We start from the raw sequence: 15,265 nt of genomic DNA on the forward strand, positions 1-15,265 counted from the left end.
TGTGACTTACTAAAAGTTAGTGTGAATGATCACTAGGGTGGGGGAGATCGAGGAAATGCTTTCACCCTGCCTAAAAAGTACCTTTTTTGCTCAGGCATGGCTATTTGGCTGAAATTACTGCTTTTCGGTGCTTAAAGGTACATATGGAAGTTATGCCATTTATGTATATTGTGACATGTCATACATTTATTCATGCAAACTTGCAGAGTTATTGATTGGTCCATGTTCATGTATGCCAAGGTTATTGTATGATATTGACTCACATTTCTTTCCATTTCCACTGTGTTACAGGTAATTTCTTACAGGAACTTGGCTCTTGCTATGTATTATATACCCACATTGCTGTATAAAACAACACATCTCTCAGTCCCTCTCTTCTCTTTTGCCATCTCTCTATTTTAAAAAAATCAGTTTAGTTTTGTAATTCTTATCCCAGTTGAAATACCAACTTTCCCTCTCCTTAAAACTCTTGGATAGAACTGGCATTTTATGGCATCTGTTGACATTCCTAAGTCGGAAATGGCAGAATTGACTGGTATGGGCAGTGATACTTTCATCTGAATTACATAGGCGCTGATAGGTTGTCGATACATCTCCTTGGTGTTATTAATTGGATAACCTGGACATGCATCTTGTGGACAGGTTCAATAGAAAAAATGCAGCAAGCCACACTATACATTACTCTTTCTCAAAAGGGTTCTCTGGGTTTCTGTCAGCTTTTAACATGCTTTGGGGGGCATGCATGCATGATTGGGAGGGGGAAGGACAAGCACACACCATTGTGCTTTCCACCAGAATATTGGTTCTGCTTCACTGCTTTCTCTGATGCCATTTTCCAAAAGACATGGGCACGCTCAGTGGAGATGAGGTCCTCTTAAAAAAAAAATGGCTTCAAAAACTGTAATTTGTAGTAAATTAGCACAGCTTCACATGCCCAGTCACTGTAATATGTAGTTAAGTGACAGTCGTGCAACTGGTCTGACTCTAATATGGCATTCAGAACAGATATGCACAGTTGACAGTGCTCTCCTCCAGCATTGTGATGAAAAAATGTCAAGAGTGCATTTGCACTGTACACCTGTGGTTGTTAGCTGGTAAACAGTCAAGACCTGCAGTGGACTCTACCATAGCCTAGGAATTGAGAGGGAGAGCAGTGCTAGCTCTTACTTTCTGGATTTTCATTTTTCATTTTACAATAACTATGTGATGGGATAAAAGAAAAATATACAGTAATCCCCCGCTCCATCGCGGTTCAGTTTTTGCGGTCCCGGTAATTTGCGTTTTTTTTTTTGTAATGTTATTTTACTATATAAATCATTAAAAATGAAATATTTTTGTGTTTTCCATAGCTCTTGCTATGTCTATTAGTATCTTTTATGTGTTTAAATGAGTTTCTATTGTTTTAAAAGTGTGTTTAAAGACCTTAAAATGCTTCTACACGTACAGTGACAGTAAAATAAACATGCCTACAATGCATTTTAATAGGGTTTTTCTATTTCGCGGAATTTCACTTTTCGCGGCTGGGTCCGGAACGTAACCCCCGCAATGGAGGGGGGTTTACTGTATACGGTATATAAATTGGATGAAGTAATAAGCCTTCTGTCCTGTGGTATTTTAGTGTTACTTTGTTACTTGACCTGTGCTATATATACTATATATAGGTTTTACACCTTATCCACTTGAGTCCCAGGTGCCAGGCTACTGCAGGTTTTGTTGAGATGCAGTGCTGGAACTACTGGCTTTCACTGACTGAGCAATTCAGCTCCTGGGCTTCTGATCGGTGATCATCTTCTGACTCTGTGCTTCACAGGAAGATTCTTTTGTAGGCACTGAAAACCATGCTTCCTTTTGCACCCTAACTATTTGAGTCCCAAGTGCCAGGTTAACACAGCTCTGTAGTGGTGTCCTATTTGTTCTAGTACCATTTTAAAACCATATGTGGCCTCAGAGGCTCTTACTGGTGGTTTCAGGGTGTAGTGCTGGAATACTATTTAACCAATTGTTTACCTTTGGCGTTATTCACACGTCCATAAAACCCCCTCTCCTGTACGTCCAGCAGTTTCTTATCTCCCCCTGCTCCCTTCTGTGCACAGCCCCATAAAATCTCAGAGGACTTAGGGTCACAAGAGAACACTGTTTGTCCCCCCAATCACAATATATGTATCAATTCTTTATCATGAGTAATTTCAAAGTTACAGACTCAAGGAATAAACACATAGCAGAAATGTGAAAATATGGTCTGGTCCATAGGGGTTGAACAGGTGTGAGAGCCGAAGTGGTTAAAAAGAAAGTGTTGTGACCTTATGTGTGATGTCACAGTACCGCTTTCTTAAAAATCTGAACAATAGAGCAGAGCTGAAGCAGCATTTTTATCTTAAATACTGCATAGATCTATTGCTTTTGTGTCTGCTTGGAGTTCAGGCTTTAGGAAACATGCCAATTCATTTATTACCTGTGTTTTTTGTTTCCTGCTCTCTGCATACACAAGCTGATTAATTGTCTTTCTGAAACAGGTTCCGCGGAAGGTGTTACTTGATCAGTTAAACCAAAATCTTTCAGATCCATCTCTTCCAGAAATCATCATTATTGTGCAGACATTAGACTGGCAGGGTCAGGTAAGAAAATTTACTTTAAATACTAACAAGCATTTGGTTAATGTTTTGCCACCTTTTAAATGAACACAGCTGAGGAAACATTTAGAATTATTTTAAAACTATCTATCTTAGTCACACAGTACAGGACACAGGATCATTGACTATTGGCTATAAGCAGCTACATTCTAGTGATTGGAAATTGGCAAAAAAAGAAGCCTGTTCCCAGCTATCCTTTTTTGCAAGTGTCCTTAGGTGATGGACTTCCTCTCTACTGAAAGATGTGTATCTCTTTTCTGTGGAGGTTTTTAGGTCGATTCTTTTGTCAAGAATCCTGGCTGCACTATAGGCTTTCAGTGGGTACTCTTTTTGAAGTTTCCAACAGCAGTTCCTGGCACTCTACTCTACAACACTCAGTGACTCAGTGCGACTCGGTGTACATCTTGTGATATGTATGCGTTCCTCGGTCATGCGATCGAGGGCGAATACAAATGCGCAAAATGTAAGCAAGTTGCTTCCCTGGAAGCTCAGGTCCTGAATCTAGGGAAGCAGCTGGCAACACTGAGACGAATGTCCATACCGGAGGAGAGCCAGGATCGTACCCGTCAGGCGCAGGCAGAGGCCTGCACAGAGGTGGGCAGAGTAATGGAGATGCAGGCATCAGAGCAGAGTAGAGGGGTGACAGGGGGGGTAGAAGGGGACAAGGCAAGGAGGCTGATCCTGGGCTGGAGCACCCCAATAGATACTCCCTGTTGTGTGATGTTGGGGAAACCAGTCAGGGACCAGCATTGCTGGAGCAGAGCGACGCCCCTAGCTGCCAGGGGAAGAACTCCTCCAGTGAGGCCGGGAGAAATGGAAAGGAAAGACAGGTGCTGGTGGTAGGGGACTCAATTATTAGAAGGACAGACAGTGTAATCTGTCAAAGACCGTGTGCCGAACAGTCTGTTGTTTGCCGGGCGCTCGGGTTCGGCACATCGCGGATCGGGTGGACAGATTATTGGGTGGGGCTGAAGAAGACCCAGCTGTCATGGTACACGTGGGTACCAATGACATAGGCAGAGGAAGATGGAGAGTCCTAAACAATTTCAGGGACTTAGGAGCTAAGTTGAGGAGTAGGACCTCCAAGGTAGTATTTTCAGAAATACTACCTGTACCTTGAGCCAAACCAGAGAGGCAGCGGGAGACTAGGGAAGTTGACAAGTGGCTGAGGAGCTGGTGTAGTAAGGAGGGTTTCGGGTTCCTGGAGAACTGGGCCGACTTATCAGTCGGCCACCGGCTCTTTGGTAGGGACGGATTGCACCTAAATGGGGAGGGTGCAGCCGTACTGGGTGAGAGGATGGCCGAAAAGTTAGAGGGGTTTTTAAACTAGGTGACGGGGGGGAGGGTACAGATGTAGAATTAGCCAGTGGAAAGCAAGATTCAGAGGGCACAAATGGGGGCATTAGCGGTAGGGTGTTCGGAGCTCCTATACCCAGGGTGGGTATGGGGAAAAATCAAGAGAGCAGCCTAAAAACATCAAATGAGGATATATGTAACCGGTCAAAATTAAGAGGTTTGTATACCAATGCCAGAAGCTTGGCCAACAAGATGGGAGAGCTGGAGCTACTGATGTTTGAGGAGGACTTAGATTTTGTGGGGATAACAGAGACTTGGTTTGACAGCTCTCATGACTGGATGGCGACCATTCAGGGGTATTCCCTTTATCGCAGAGATAGAGAAGGTAAAAAAGGGGGAGGGGTATGCCTGTATATTAAGAACAGTATACAGGTAAATATGAGGGATGATATTAATAATGGAGCTAAGGACGAGGCAGAATCCCTATGGGTAGAGCTTCAAAGGGAAGGCACAGTGGGGAAGGTAATATTGGGCGTATGCTATAGGCCCCCCAACCTGAGGGAGGAGGGGGAGGCGGACCTCATTTTACAGATAGGATTGGCAGCAAGGATGGGAAATGTCATTATAATGGGGGACTTTAATTATCCAGATATAGACTGGGCAGAAGGAACCGCACACTCAGCCAAGGCTCGGCAGTTCCTAAATGTTCTGCTGGACAATTTTATGGGTCAGATGGTGAATGCACCGACAAGAAACAATGTGGTTCTTGACCTACTGATTACCAACAATACAGACCTGCTCACGGATATAGAAATACAGGGCAACTTAGGAAACAGTGACCATAGGTCAATAAGTTTCAGTATTAATTACAGTAATAGGAAACACAAGGGTAATATAAGGACACTGAATTTCAAAAGAGCCCCTCGCTGCTAGAAAATATCAAATGGGATAGAACCCTGGGAACAAAGAACACGGAGGAAAAATGGGAGTGCTTCAAGAGTATACTTAACAAGGGGATTGGCCAGTGCATTCCAAAGGGAAAAAATGTAAAAGAGCAAAACTAAACCCTGGGTGGCTAAACTCCAACATAAAAATGCATATTAGTGCTAAAGAAAAGGCCTTCAAAAAATACAAGACTGAGGGGTCATTGGCAGCATTTAAGCATTAGAAAGAGTGCAATAAGAAATGTAAAGATGAAATCAGGGCGGCTAAAATAGAACACGAGAGACATATAGCGGAGGAGAGTAAAAGGAACCCCAAGAAATTCTTTAAGTATATAAACAGTAAGAAAGCAAGGCCAGAACACATTGGCCCCATAAAAGATGACAAGAAACAAAAAACAGTGTCCCTGGGGAATTTGGGTGGATAGGCTGGAATAGTCAGTGTAGTAAGAAACGTATAGAAAGAGTATATAAAAATTAACATTTATTGAGCTATATTAAAATTCAGCAAATGACATACAAAAAGATAAAACGTTGAAACGCATGATGATATACAACGTTCAATATACATATCCTGGTGAGGGATATCAAGTCAGAGGTTCTTGAAACAGGTAAGTGTATCCAACATGTTTCGGAATTTTCAAAATTCCTTCTTCAGGGAAAATATACACCACCATACAATCACCACTTGCGTATCCACAAATGGGATGTGGAACGAGAACGTCCTTGCAGCAATGCCTTAGGAGAGAATAAAGGTAGATATCTGTGCAGCCATGGGGTGCAGCTCATTCATAGAGTCCACTTATATTGCACCAAGGTATATAGGTGTAACTGGATCCACCAAATATGATGTACTATGCAAGGGAATACAAACCAAAGGGTCACGATAGGGATATCTGTTGTTACTCTGCACTGGACTTCCAGCTGGGTGTGGATTCATTCCCCCCTAGGCGCTCCTTGTGACCACTGCTTGGACACGGCCATCAGGGAGTAGACTAAACCAGCAGTGAGGACACCCAAGCACTACCATGCTGCGAAGGGGTTTGTATTCCCTTGCATAGTACATCATATTTGGTGGATCTGGTTACACCTATATACCTTGGTGCAATATAAGTGGACTCTATGAATGAGCTGCACCCCATGGCTGCACAGATATCTACCTTTATTCTCTCCTAAGGCATTGCTGCAAGGACGTTCTCGTTCCACATCCCATTTGTGGATACGCAAGTGGTGATTTTATGGTGGTGTATATTTTCCCTGAAGAAGGAATTTTGAAAATTCCGAAACATGTTGGATACACTTACCTGTTTCAAGAACCTCTGACTTGCTATCCCTCACCAGGATATGTATATTGAACGTTGTATATCATCATGCGTTTCAATGTTTTATCTTTTTGTATGTCATTTGCTGAATTTTAATATAGATCAATAAATGTTAATTTTTATATACTCTTTCTATACGTTTCTTACTACACTGACTATTCCAGCCTATCCACCCAAATTCCCCAGGGACACTGTTTTTTGTTTCTTGTATGAATAAGTTTGGGGAAGGGATTTCAGGCCGGTTTGGCATATCCCTGTACCAATTTTTCATTTTTTCCATAAAAGATGACAAAGGAAATATGGCCACTGAGGACAGAGAAAAGGCGGAAGTGTTAAATAATTTCTTCTCTTCAGTCTTCACAAAAGAATCGGGGGGCTACACGAACCCAGCTTGTAAGGCCAAACTAAACAACACACCTCAGGAATTGCCGCCATGGCTAACAGAAGATAGACTTAGAACTAAACTAGAGAAACTTAACATAAATAAATCACCGGGACCGGATGGCTTGTACCCGAGGGTTCTTAAAGAGCTCAGCCAGGTGATTGCCAGACCATTATTCTTGATCTTTAAGGATAGTTTACAGACGGATGTGGTGCCAGCTGATTGGAAAAAAGCCAACGTGGTACCAATATTTAAAAAGGGGCCGAGATATATCCCTGGTAACTATAGGCCGGTCAGCCTAACATCTGTAGTCTGCAAGATTTTGGAGGGGATGTTAAGGGACCACATACAAGACTTTAGTAATGAAAATTGTATTATTAGTAGTAATCAGCATGGATTCATGAAAAATCGTTCTTGCCAAACCAATCTATTAACCTTCTACGATGAAGTGAGCTGCAACCTAGATAAAGGTAAGCCTGTGGATGTGGTGTATCTGGACATTGCAAAGGCCTTTGACACCGTTCCCCACAAACGCTTACTGTACAAACTAAGGAAGGTAGGTATGGACCATAAGGTGAGTACCTGGATAGAGAACTGGCTCCAGGGGAGAGTCCAGAGGGTGATTAATGGGGAGTACTCCGATTGGGAGGTGTGGAAAGTGGGGTCCCCCAGGGTTCTGTCCTAGGACCAATCCTGTTTAATTTATTCATAAATGATCTAGAGGAGGGGATATCTAGTACAATCTCAGTATTTGCGGATTATACTAAACTAAGCATGCCAATATCTTCTATGCAGGATGTGGAAACCTTACAAGTGGACCTAAACAAAATAATGGGGTGGGCAACTACATGGCAGATGAGGTTTAATGTTGAAAAATGTAAAGTAATGCACTTGGGTGCCAGAAACCAGAAAGCAAGCTACTCACTAGGGGGGGGGGGGACCTTTGGGTGAGTCTAGGATGGAAAAGGACCTGGGGGTACTGGTAGACAACAGGCTTGGCAGTGGCATGCAATGCCAAGCCGCTGCAAGCAAAGCCAACAGAATACTGGGATGCATAAAAAAGGGGATTCACTCCAGAAATAGATTATTCTCCCTCTCTACAAGACTCTGGTCCGGCCACATCTGGAGTATGCTGTCCAGTTCTGGGCACCGGTCCTCAGGAAGGATGTGCTGGAACTGGAGTCCAGAGAAGGGCAACAAAAATAATTAGGGGAATGGAGGACATCAGCTATGAGGAAAGACTACAAGCACTGAACTTATTCTCTCTGGAGAAGAGACGATTGAGGGGGGATATGATATCAATGTACAAATACTGTACTGGCGACCCTAGCATAAGGAACAAACTATTCAGGGAAAGGGAATACAATAAGACACGTGGCCACTCACTAAATCTAGAGGAAAAGCGGTTTAACCTTAAAGTGCATAAGGGGTTCTTCACTGTAAGAGCGGTAAGGATGTGGAATTCTCTTCCACAAGCAGTCCTATCAGCTGGGAGCATTGATAGTTTCAAAAAACTATTAGATGGGCACCTTAAAGACCACAACATACAGTTGTATACAATGTACGGTAAACAGCAAACACACACACACACATCATCGGTTGAACTGGATGGACAGATGTCTTTTTTCAACCTCACTAACTATGTAACTATGTAACACAGCAATCTGTGAACACCTACCTGAGTTCAGCAGTCTATAATGTCTGGCACAGAAGGCTTTACCCTTCCATCTCCACATCTGCAGAGGTTGTGAATATAGAGTATTTTTTTTTTTCTGTATTGCACTGCACATAGCCGATCATAAATGCAGGGGTTATGGGTCAAGTTGCCTTGCTAGCTCATATGGCTTCAGGGGTGGAGGAATGTCTATCTCCACAGGGCCCCAGAATTGGATTGCAGTGTGTTGCCTTAAGTAAAATTGCATCTAAGGTTAAGGATACATCTGCTACATTATTTGATGTTGTATGCTTTTGTTTGGCATTGGAGCAACATGAATCTACTTACCCCAGGGTCTCCTGCATAGTGTCCCTGCGATTGCCAAAACCTGCTAAGGACATCCTAGTCTGCTTGCTCTTATAGAGCCTATGTTATATGATGACTGGCCACACCCTGAAAGCTACTTGCGCCTCCATAACATTTTGCTCTGCATTAGCCTATGGAAGAGCACTTCATGCAAAAATGGATAGTCCTTGTAGCGTACCTTGCCCTCTCTTGTCTTAACAAGAAGCTAGCAGTTGCTGTAGGGAATAATCCTGTGTTACAGGACCCAGTATACAAATGCTAGATGTCCTCTTTGAGGCCCTTTTTTCTTTTGACAGGGCCTGGCATGCAACCTGCAGTTGCTGCCACGGCAGTTTGACAGACCCTTGCTGTCTGGACTAGGCAAATGACCCGAGACCCCAGCTGCATCTCAACCAATCTCTCTGTTCATCACCAACTAGAAATCACCTGTATCCTTACTCTAGTGCACGAAAGACTTGGTGGATGTTCTTCACCAGATATGCAAGATGAACTTCCTCTTCTTTGTCCAGGTGTGTGTGTATATGTAGATGGGTAGATATATTGTGTGGATCGATAGATCATGCTCAGCATAAATGAGCACACCCAAACAGATTTGTCAGAAGACCTTTACTTTCTTTCAGAATCAACATTTTCTATGGGACACTATACTACGAAATACTCCCACAAATGTGGACCATTGATTGCAACCAAGATTTGTTGATTTGCACACAAAGTATTTTTTCTAACAAATTCATTCAAGACCATGTTGCAAAAATGAATACACTCCTATAAAAGTCTTAGGAGCAAAGTCAAAATTTAAACCACAAAATCCTAATTAACAAGAATTCAACTACAGATGAATCTAATTATTTATTAAACAGGTGTCCAGCAGACAATTGATTATAAAGGGCGTTACTTAACCACTTCCATACCGCCTCATTGTAAAATGACGGCGGCAGGAAGGCTTTACCGATCCGGGCCGACGTCATATGATGGCGGCCAGATCTCCCCGCTACTGAGCGCCCCCGGGGGCACGCAGCGCGGCGATCAGGCATGAGGCTTCCATCCCCGATCGAGTTAAAGAGCCAATGAAATTGCCTGTTTACCACATGATCGGCTGTGTCAATCACAGCCGATCACATGAGCGGCTCTAGTACGAGCCGCTCGTTCTCTCTTCAGTGCGCGCCCACCGGGAGCGCGCAGCGCGGCAATCTGGGACGACGCTCGTCCCTCGGACAGAGCCTATCCCCGATCTAGGTAAAGAGCCAATGAAATTGGCTTTTTACCACGTGACCGGCTGTCAATCACAGCCGGTCACAGAATGTTAACAGAGAACATGGTAACTAGCTGTCACTGTGTTCTCCTCCTCAAACACTGATCCTGTGTGAGGAGAAGATTGTGGTAACAGCTAGTTACCAATTACAGTGCACCCCAAAACACACTGATTGCCCCCCCCCAATAAAGAGCATCTGTCACTAGCCCATCAAAGTACCCGAGTACCTGTCACCAGCCCATCAGAGTACCCGAGTACCTGTCACCAGCCCATCAGGTACTCTGATGACTGGTACTCGGGTACTCTGATGGGCTGATGACAGGTACTTGGGTACTTTGAGTACCCGTCATCGGAATACCCGAGTACCCATCATCGGAGTACCCGAGTACCTGTCATCGGAGTACCTGTCACCAGCCCATCAGGTACTCTGATGACAGGTACTCGGGTACTCTGATGGGCTGGTGTCAGGTACTCGGGTACTCTGATGGGCTGGTGACAGGTACTCGGGTACTCTGATGGGCTGGTGACAGGTATTCGGGTACTCTGATGAGAGGTACTTGGGTACTCTGATGACGGGTACTCGGGTACTCTGATGACCGATACTATGATGACAGGTACTCGGGTACCCGAGTACCTGTCACCTACCCATCAGAGTACCTGTCACCTACCCATCAGAGTACCTGAATACCTGTCACCTACCCATCGAAGTACCCGAGTAAACATTTTTTCTTCATTTTTCCAAGAATTGTGGGAAAAAATTATAACTTCAAAAAACTCACCATGCCTCTTACTAAATACCTTGGACGGTCTACTTTACAAAAAGGGGTCATTTGGGGGGTATTTGTACCGTTCAGGGCCTCAAGAAAGGAGATAGGCCGTCAGTACATCTGGTGTGATCAATTTTCAGTAATTGGTACCATAGCTTCTAGACTCAATAACTTTCACACAGACTAAATAATATACACTAATTTAGGTTAATTTTACCAGAGATATGTAGCAGTATAAATTTTGGCCCAAATGTATGAAGAAAAATTAATTTTTTGCAAAATGTTATAATAGAAACTAAAAAAAAGTGTGTTTTTTATTTTTTCAAAATTTTTGCTTTTTTTTTTTTGCTTATATCACGAAGAAAAAAAAAAAAAAAACCCAGTTGTGATCAAATACCACCAAAAGAAAGCTCTATTTGTGTAAAAAAAAAAATGATAAAAATTTTGTTTGGTTACAGTGTAGCATGAATGAGCAATTTTCATTCAAAGTGTGTGAGTGCTGAAAGCTGAAAATTGGTCTGGATAGGAAAGGGGGTCTAACTACTCTGTATGGAAGTGGTTAAGAAAACCCCTTCCCATTTAATGCGGTTAGCAATGGCACCACAGGGAAGAGACCTGTCACAAGGCCTGAGAAAGAAAATTTCTTTATACAAGAAAAGTGAAGAAGATCGGCAAAGCTTTATTTATCAGCCAGAATATTGTAGCAAAAGTGATACAAAAAGTTAACAAAGTTGGAACTGCAACCATCTCACAGAGACCTCCAGGCCATCTACTGAAGTTAACACCTTGACAGGAACGTCTTCTGATGAGAAGGGTTATAGTAAATCGCCATGCAAGTTCACTGCAGTTAGCTAAAGGAGTAGATAGCCGAACTGGGGTGATTGTTTCAAGTGACATAATACGGCGTACACTGCAGAGGAATGGCATGCATTGATGTCGTCCATGAAGGAAGCCTCTCCTAAAGCCCATGCATGAAAAAGCCTGCCTAGAATTTGCCAGGGCCCATGCTGAAAAAAAAAAAAAAAGGCTACTGGGACTCTGTACTTTGGAGTGATGACACCAAGATAAATGTTTTTGGAACTAATTGCTTCATAACTGTATGATGTCGCAAAGGCGAGAATTACAGGGAAAAATGCATGGTGCCTCCAGTGAAACATGGTAGTGGCAGTGTCCTTCTGTGGAGCTGCATGGGGGCTGTTGGTGTTGGGGAGCTGCATTTCATTGATGGTGTCATGAGTTCACAGATGGTACTGCTCTACATTGAAAATTAAGATTCTAGCATTACCCTGTATCCTTGGTCATTGTGCACTTTTCTAACGTGACAATGATCCAAAATACACATTTCTCTGTCGCTCATTGACAGACTTAGTCCTCCTTGATTAATATCAATGCGGGTTATACTGCCCTCTACAGGAGTAGGACTAGACAGGAAAGAAAATGTTCTGGCCACACCCTAGGGGCAGTCCCAGAGGGTATATCCTCTCACTTCCTGCTACAGCAAATCAGTTTTTTTCTGTCTAGTTAGGAGTAAGGACCTAGATTCCTTGCTAGGATCTTCGGTCCTGGCAGGATTTTTTTTAGAAATACTTTTTTTAGACAGCTTTTTTCTCCAGTGTTCCTGTGAGATCTTCAAGCAAGTACGCTGAAACTGGGCGACGGGCTGGATGTTGAGATCCAGTGGTCACCCCAGTTCAGCCTGCGAGTGCGTGCAGGCCCTAGCTCCGCGCTGGGTCGGCCGCGACATAGTCCCACTGGACGGGGACTGACCCTGCGAGTTAAACGCCTCGCCTGGACGCCAATGACCAACAGAGTCACGGCGTCCGTATTGGTCGACAGCCCCCCCACCCCGGTGGAGAGGGGTTCTGTCAGGAGTTGGCGTCCGCCTGGTTCCGGTATGGTGAGTAGAATGTTCCCCCTCTCCCCCTGTCGGGTTTGTTGGTGGACGCGGGCCCCTCTCTGGGATTGTCGGACACTCAGTTTCTGGGTCTCCCCTCTATCCTATAACAGGTCACAGATCCCCCAATTTGAGTGTGATTTTTGTGAATAGAAACCAGGAGGCTTGGTTTGGGAGCTGACTATCTAAAGTCACTATATGACTGTAAGGGTGACTGAAGTCAGTGGCAGACTACTAAAAGGCATTACTATTGAGGTATAGAGGTATCCTATCTGTCTAGTGTGTACACAGGCCGATGCCTATGCCTGAGTTACTGCAGCCACAGATCGCCATCCCTCCAGAAAGCCGGTCACTTCCACAGGCCGCACAGCCTCCCGCAGGCCGAGGACACCTCCCGCAGGCCGAAGCACTTCCGCAGGCCGCACAGGCCGAATGCACACATCCCGCAGGCCGCTGCTAACTTGCAAGCCGCCGCTATGCTACACAGGCCGCCGCCATTTTCCTGCAGATCGCACGAGGCCGCCATATTGGCGTAGCCTCGTGTCTCCAGCATGGGGGCGGCCATGTTTGAGGTGACCAAACACCTCGTGGAGTAATTGGGAGGCGCCGGAAGGCGTGTAAAGGGGCGGAGCCGCCTCCTTGGCCCAGGGAAAGCAAGCCAAAGACTTCCTGTCTGTAACAGACAGTGCTGGAAGCAGGTTAAGAAACTTCTGTGCATCAGGTGAGCCTTGGGGTCTCTCTCTCTCTTTCTGAGGGGTCCAAGCAGGTAGACTGAGGGGCGCTACTGCGCTGGGGGACTAAGTTAAAAAAAAAAAAAAAATGTTTTTTTCTTGCAATTTTTTTGTGTTTGCTGGCAAGTGTCTTGTTACATGAACATCAGTTTTTTATGTTTTTTTTCTCTGCCACGCTCCCCTGATTCCCAATGAATCTACTTTTACTGAGATTAGCAGGTGGTTATTAGCAGACCTAGGTGAAGATGGTTTGACTCTGTAGACCCCCCCTTTCCCGGGTTCAGACGTGTTCTCAGTGTCTTTTATTTCCTGACGGTATACAGGTTTCACTGTACTTTGATGTAAATTATGGCATTTGTGCTTGGGGACAACTTTGATGCAGAGATACGGGCTACGTTTGGGAAAAATTTGACACCTGAAGAAACTATTGGGGAAAACCTTAAGGCGCAATTTAAGGAGCATAAGAAATTACTTGTCAAGTCACTAAATCGAAAATGGGATATACTCTCTCTTGAATCTTATGTTGAACAGGGTATTATCCCGAGAGGTTTGAGGGAAAGAGTGATACCAGCAACACACTTACACACGGACAGGTTCTTACAAAAATGGAAGGCAGTCTGCATACAGCATGGGCTGGATGTCATGAAGCTCATTATTGAGGAAGAGAGAATCCAGCTGGCGGACTTAGAACAAGAGATTAAATTAACAGAAAAACTAGAACCACTAAAAGATCTTGAGGAATTCGAACAGCAGAACGAATATCTCAAGAAAGAAATCGAGAAAGTGCAAAAAAATCTGCGTAGCACTAAGCAATCCAAATTTCAGAGGGACCTGGGGGACTGGGAAACTGGGGAAATTTTCGATCTCACCTCCAGGAGAAGTAGGTCACGTAGAAGAGGTAGTACACAATGAAATAGATCTTGGAATGAATCGACCTTTTCAGGGAGTGAAGATGATGAGAGGTCAGTGTTTTTTTTAGGACAAGACATACAGGGAGACCCCAACAATCCCCCTACGGCCATAAAGGGTATCCTAAAAAAGACGCCCAAAAAAACAGGGGGAAGAGGAAGAGGAGAGGCAAGAGGAGGAGAAAGAGTGGAGACAGGGGAACGGAGAACACGGTCCGGGAAGCGGAGATAGGACAACAAAATAACACACTGGCCCCCGCCGAGCCGTTGCAAAATCCAGACTTACATTTAGATCTGGATCTAATTTCCACCCCCACTCTAGCTCCCCCCATTGACTCTTAAGGACCAGAAAGTAATCAACTTGTCTGATTTTCCTATGGATCAGAGACACGTTGATTTACTAGAGAAGGGACTCTCCTTCTCACCAGTGGACAATATGGATCACTTTGAAGTATACAAAGACGTTTCTCTCTTTTTGAGAAAAATCTACTATAGACTACTTCACTCCACCGACGTAACCACTGCTAGTGACCAACAGAAGTTAGGACCCAATGACCAGGAGGCCATAGAAATTCTGACATCACTACTTGATGAAAACGAATCTAGTGACGATGAACCCATAGATGTCACCCCCGACCTTAGAAAGGCCAACATTCGCATACGGTCAACCACAACGCCAAAGTTTAGAAACAACAAGTGGCTAAATGTATTTGCCACCCTTGTTGAAGAAGACCTCAAAAAAGTATGTTGGGAGTGGTCGTCACCAGACAATCTCACTAGTGATGAAAGAACTGCCCTAAAAGAGTTAAAAGAAGCCAAGGGGCTAATAATCAAAAAGAGCGACAAGGGCGGTAATGTGGTCCTGCTCTCTGAGGCCACTTATGAAAAGGAAGCAAATAGACTTCTCTCAGACCAATCCACCTACAATAAACTTAAGGAGAGCCCCTTTCCGAAAGTCCTGATCGAACTGAATGAAAAACTTAAATTCGCTAGAGAAGCATGCCTCATCACTAACAAGGAGCTCAATTTCTTGAAAGTGAGTGACTATAACATCCCCACTTTCTATATCATCCCCAAAATACATAAGAACCTGCGAGACCCCCCAGGGAGACCCGTAGTCTC

General features: G+C 44.2%; 1 protein-coding gene across 1 annotated transcript in view; it reads left to right on the forward strand.

The window, feature by feature from the left end:
- The window catches only part of PACS1 (phosphofurin acidic cluster sorting protein 1), a 550,726-nt gene that overhangs the window by 302,177 nt on the left and 233,284 nt on the right, over positions 1 to 15,265 (forward strand). Inside the window, exon 14 of the mRNA XM_082271176.1 lies at positions 2,514 to 2,615. Within this exon, the coding sequence (XP_082127302.1) occupies positions 2,514 to 2,615 (102 nt within the window). The remainder of the gene's footprint in view (positions 1 to 2,513; positions 2,616 to 15,265) is intronic.

This window comes from Pelophylax lessonae (assembly GCF_965119305.1).
Source record: "Pelophylax lessonae genome assembly, chromosome: 10".
NCBI lineage: Eukaryota > Metazoa > Chordata > Amphibia > Anura > Ranidae > Pelophylax > Pelophylax lessonae.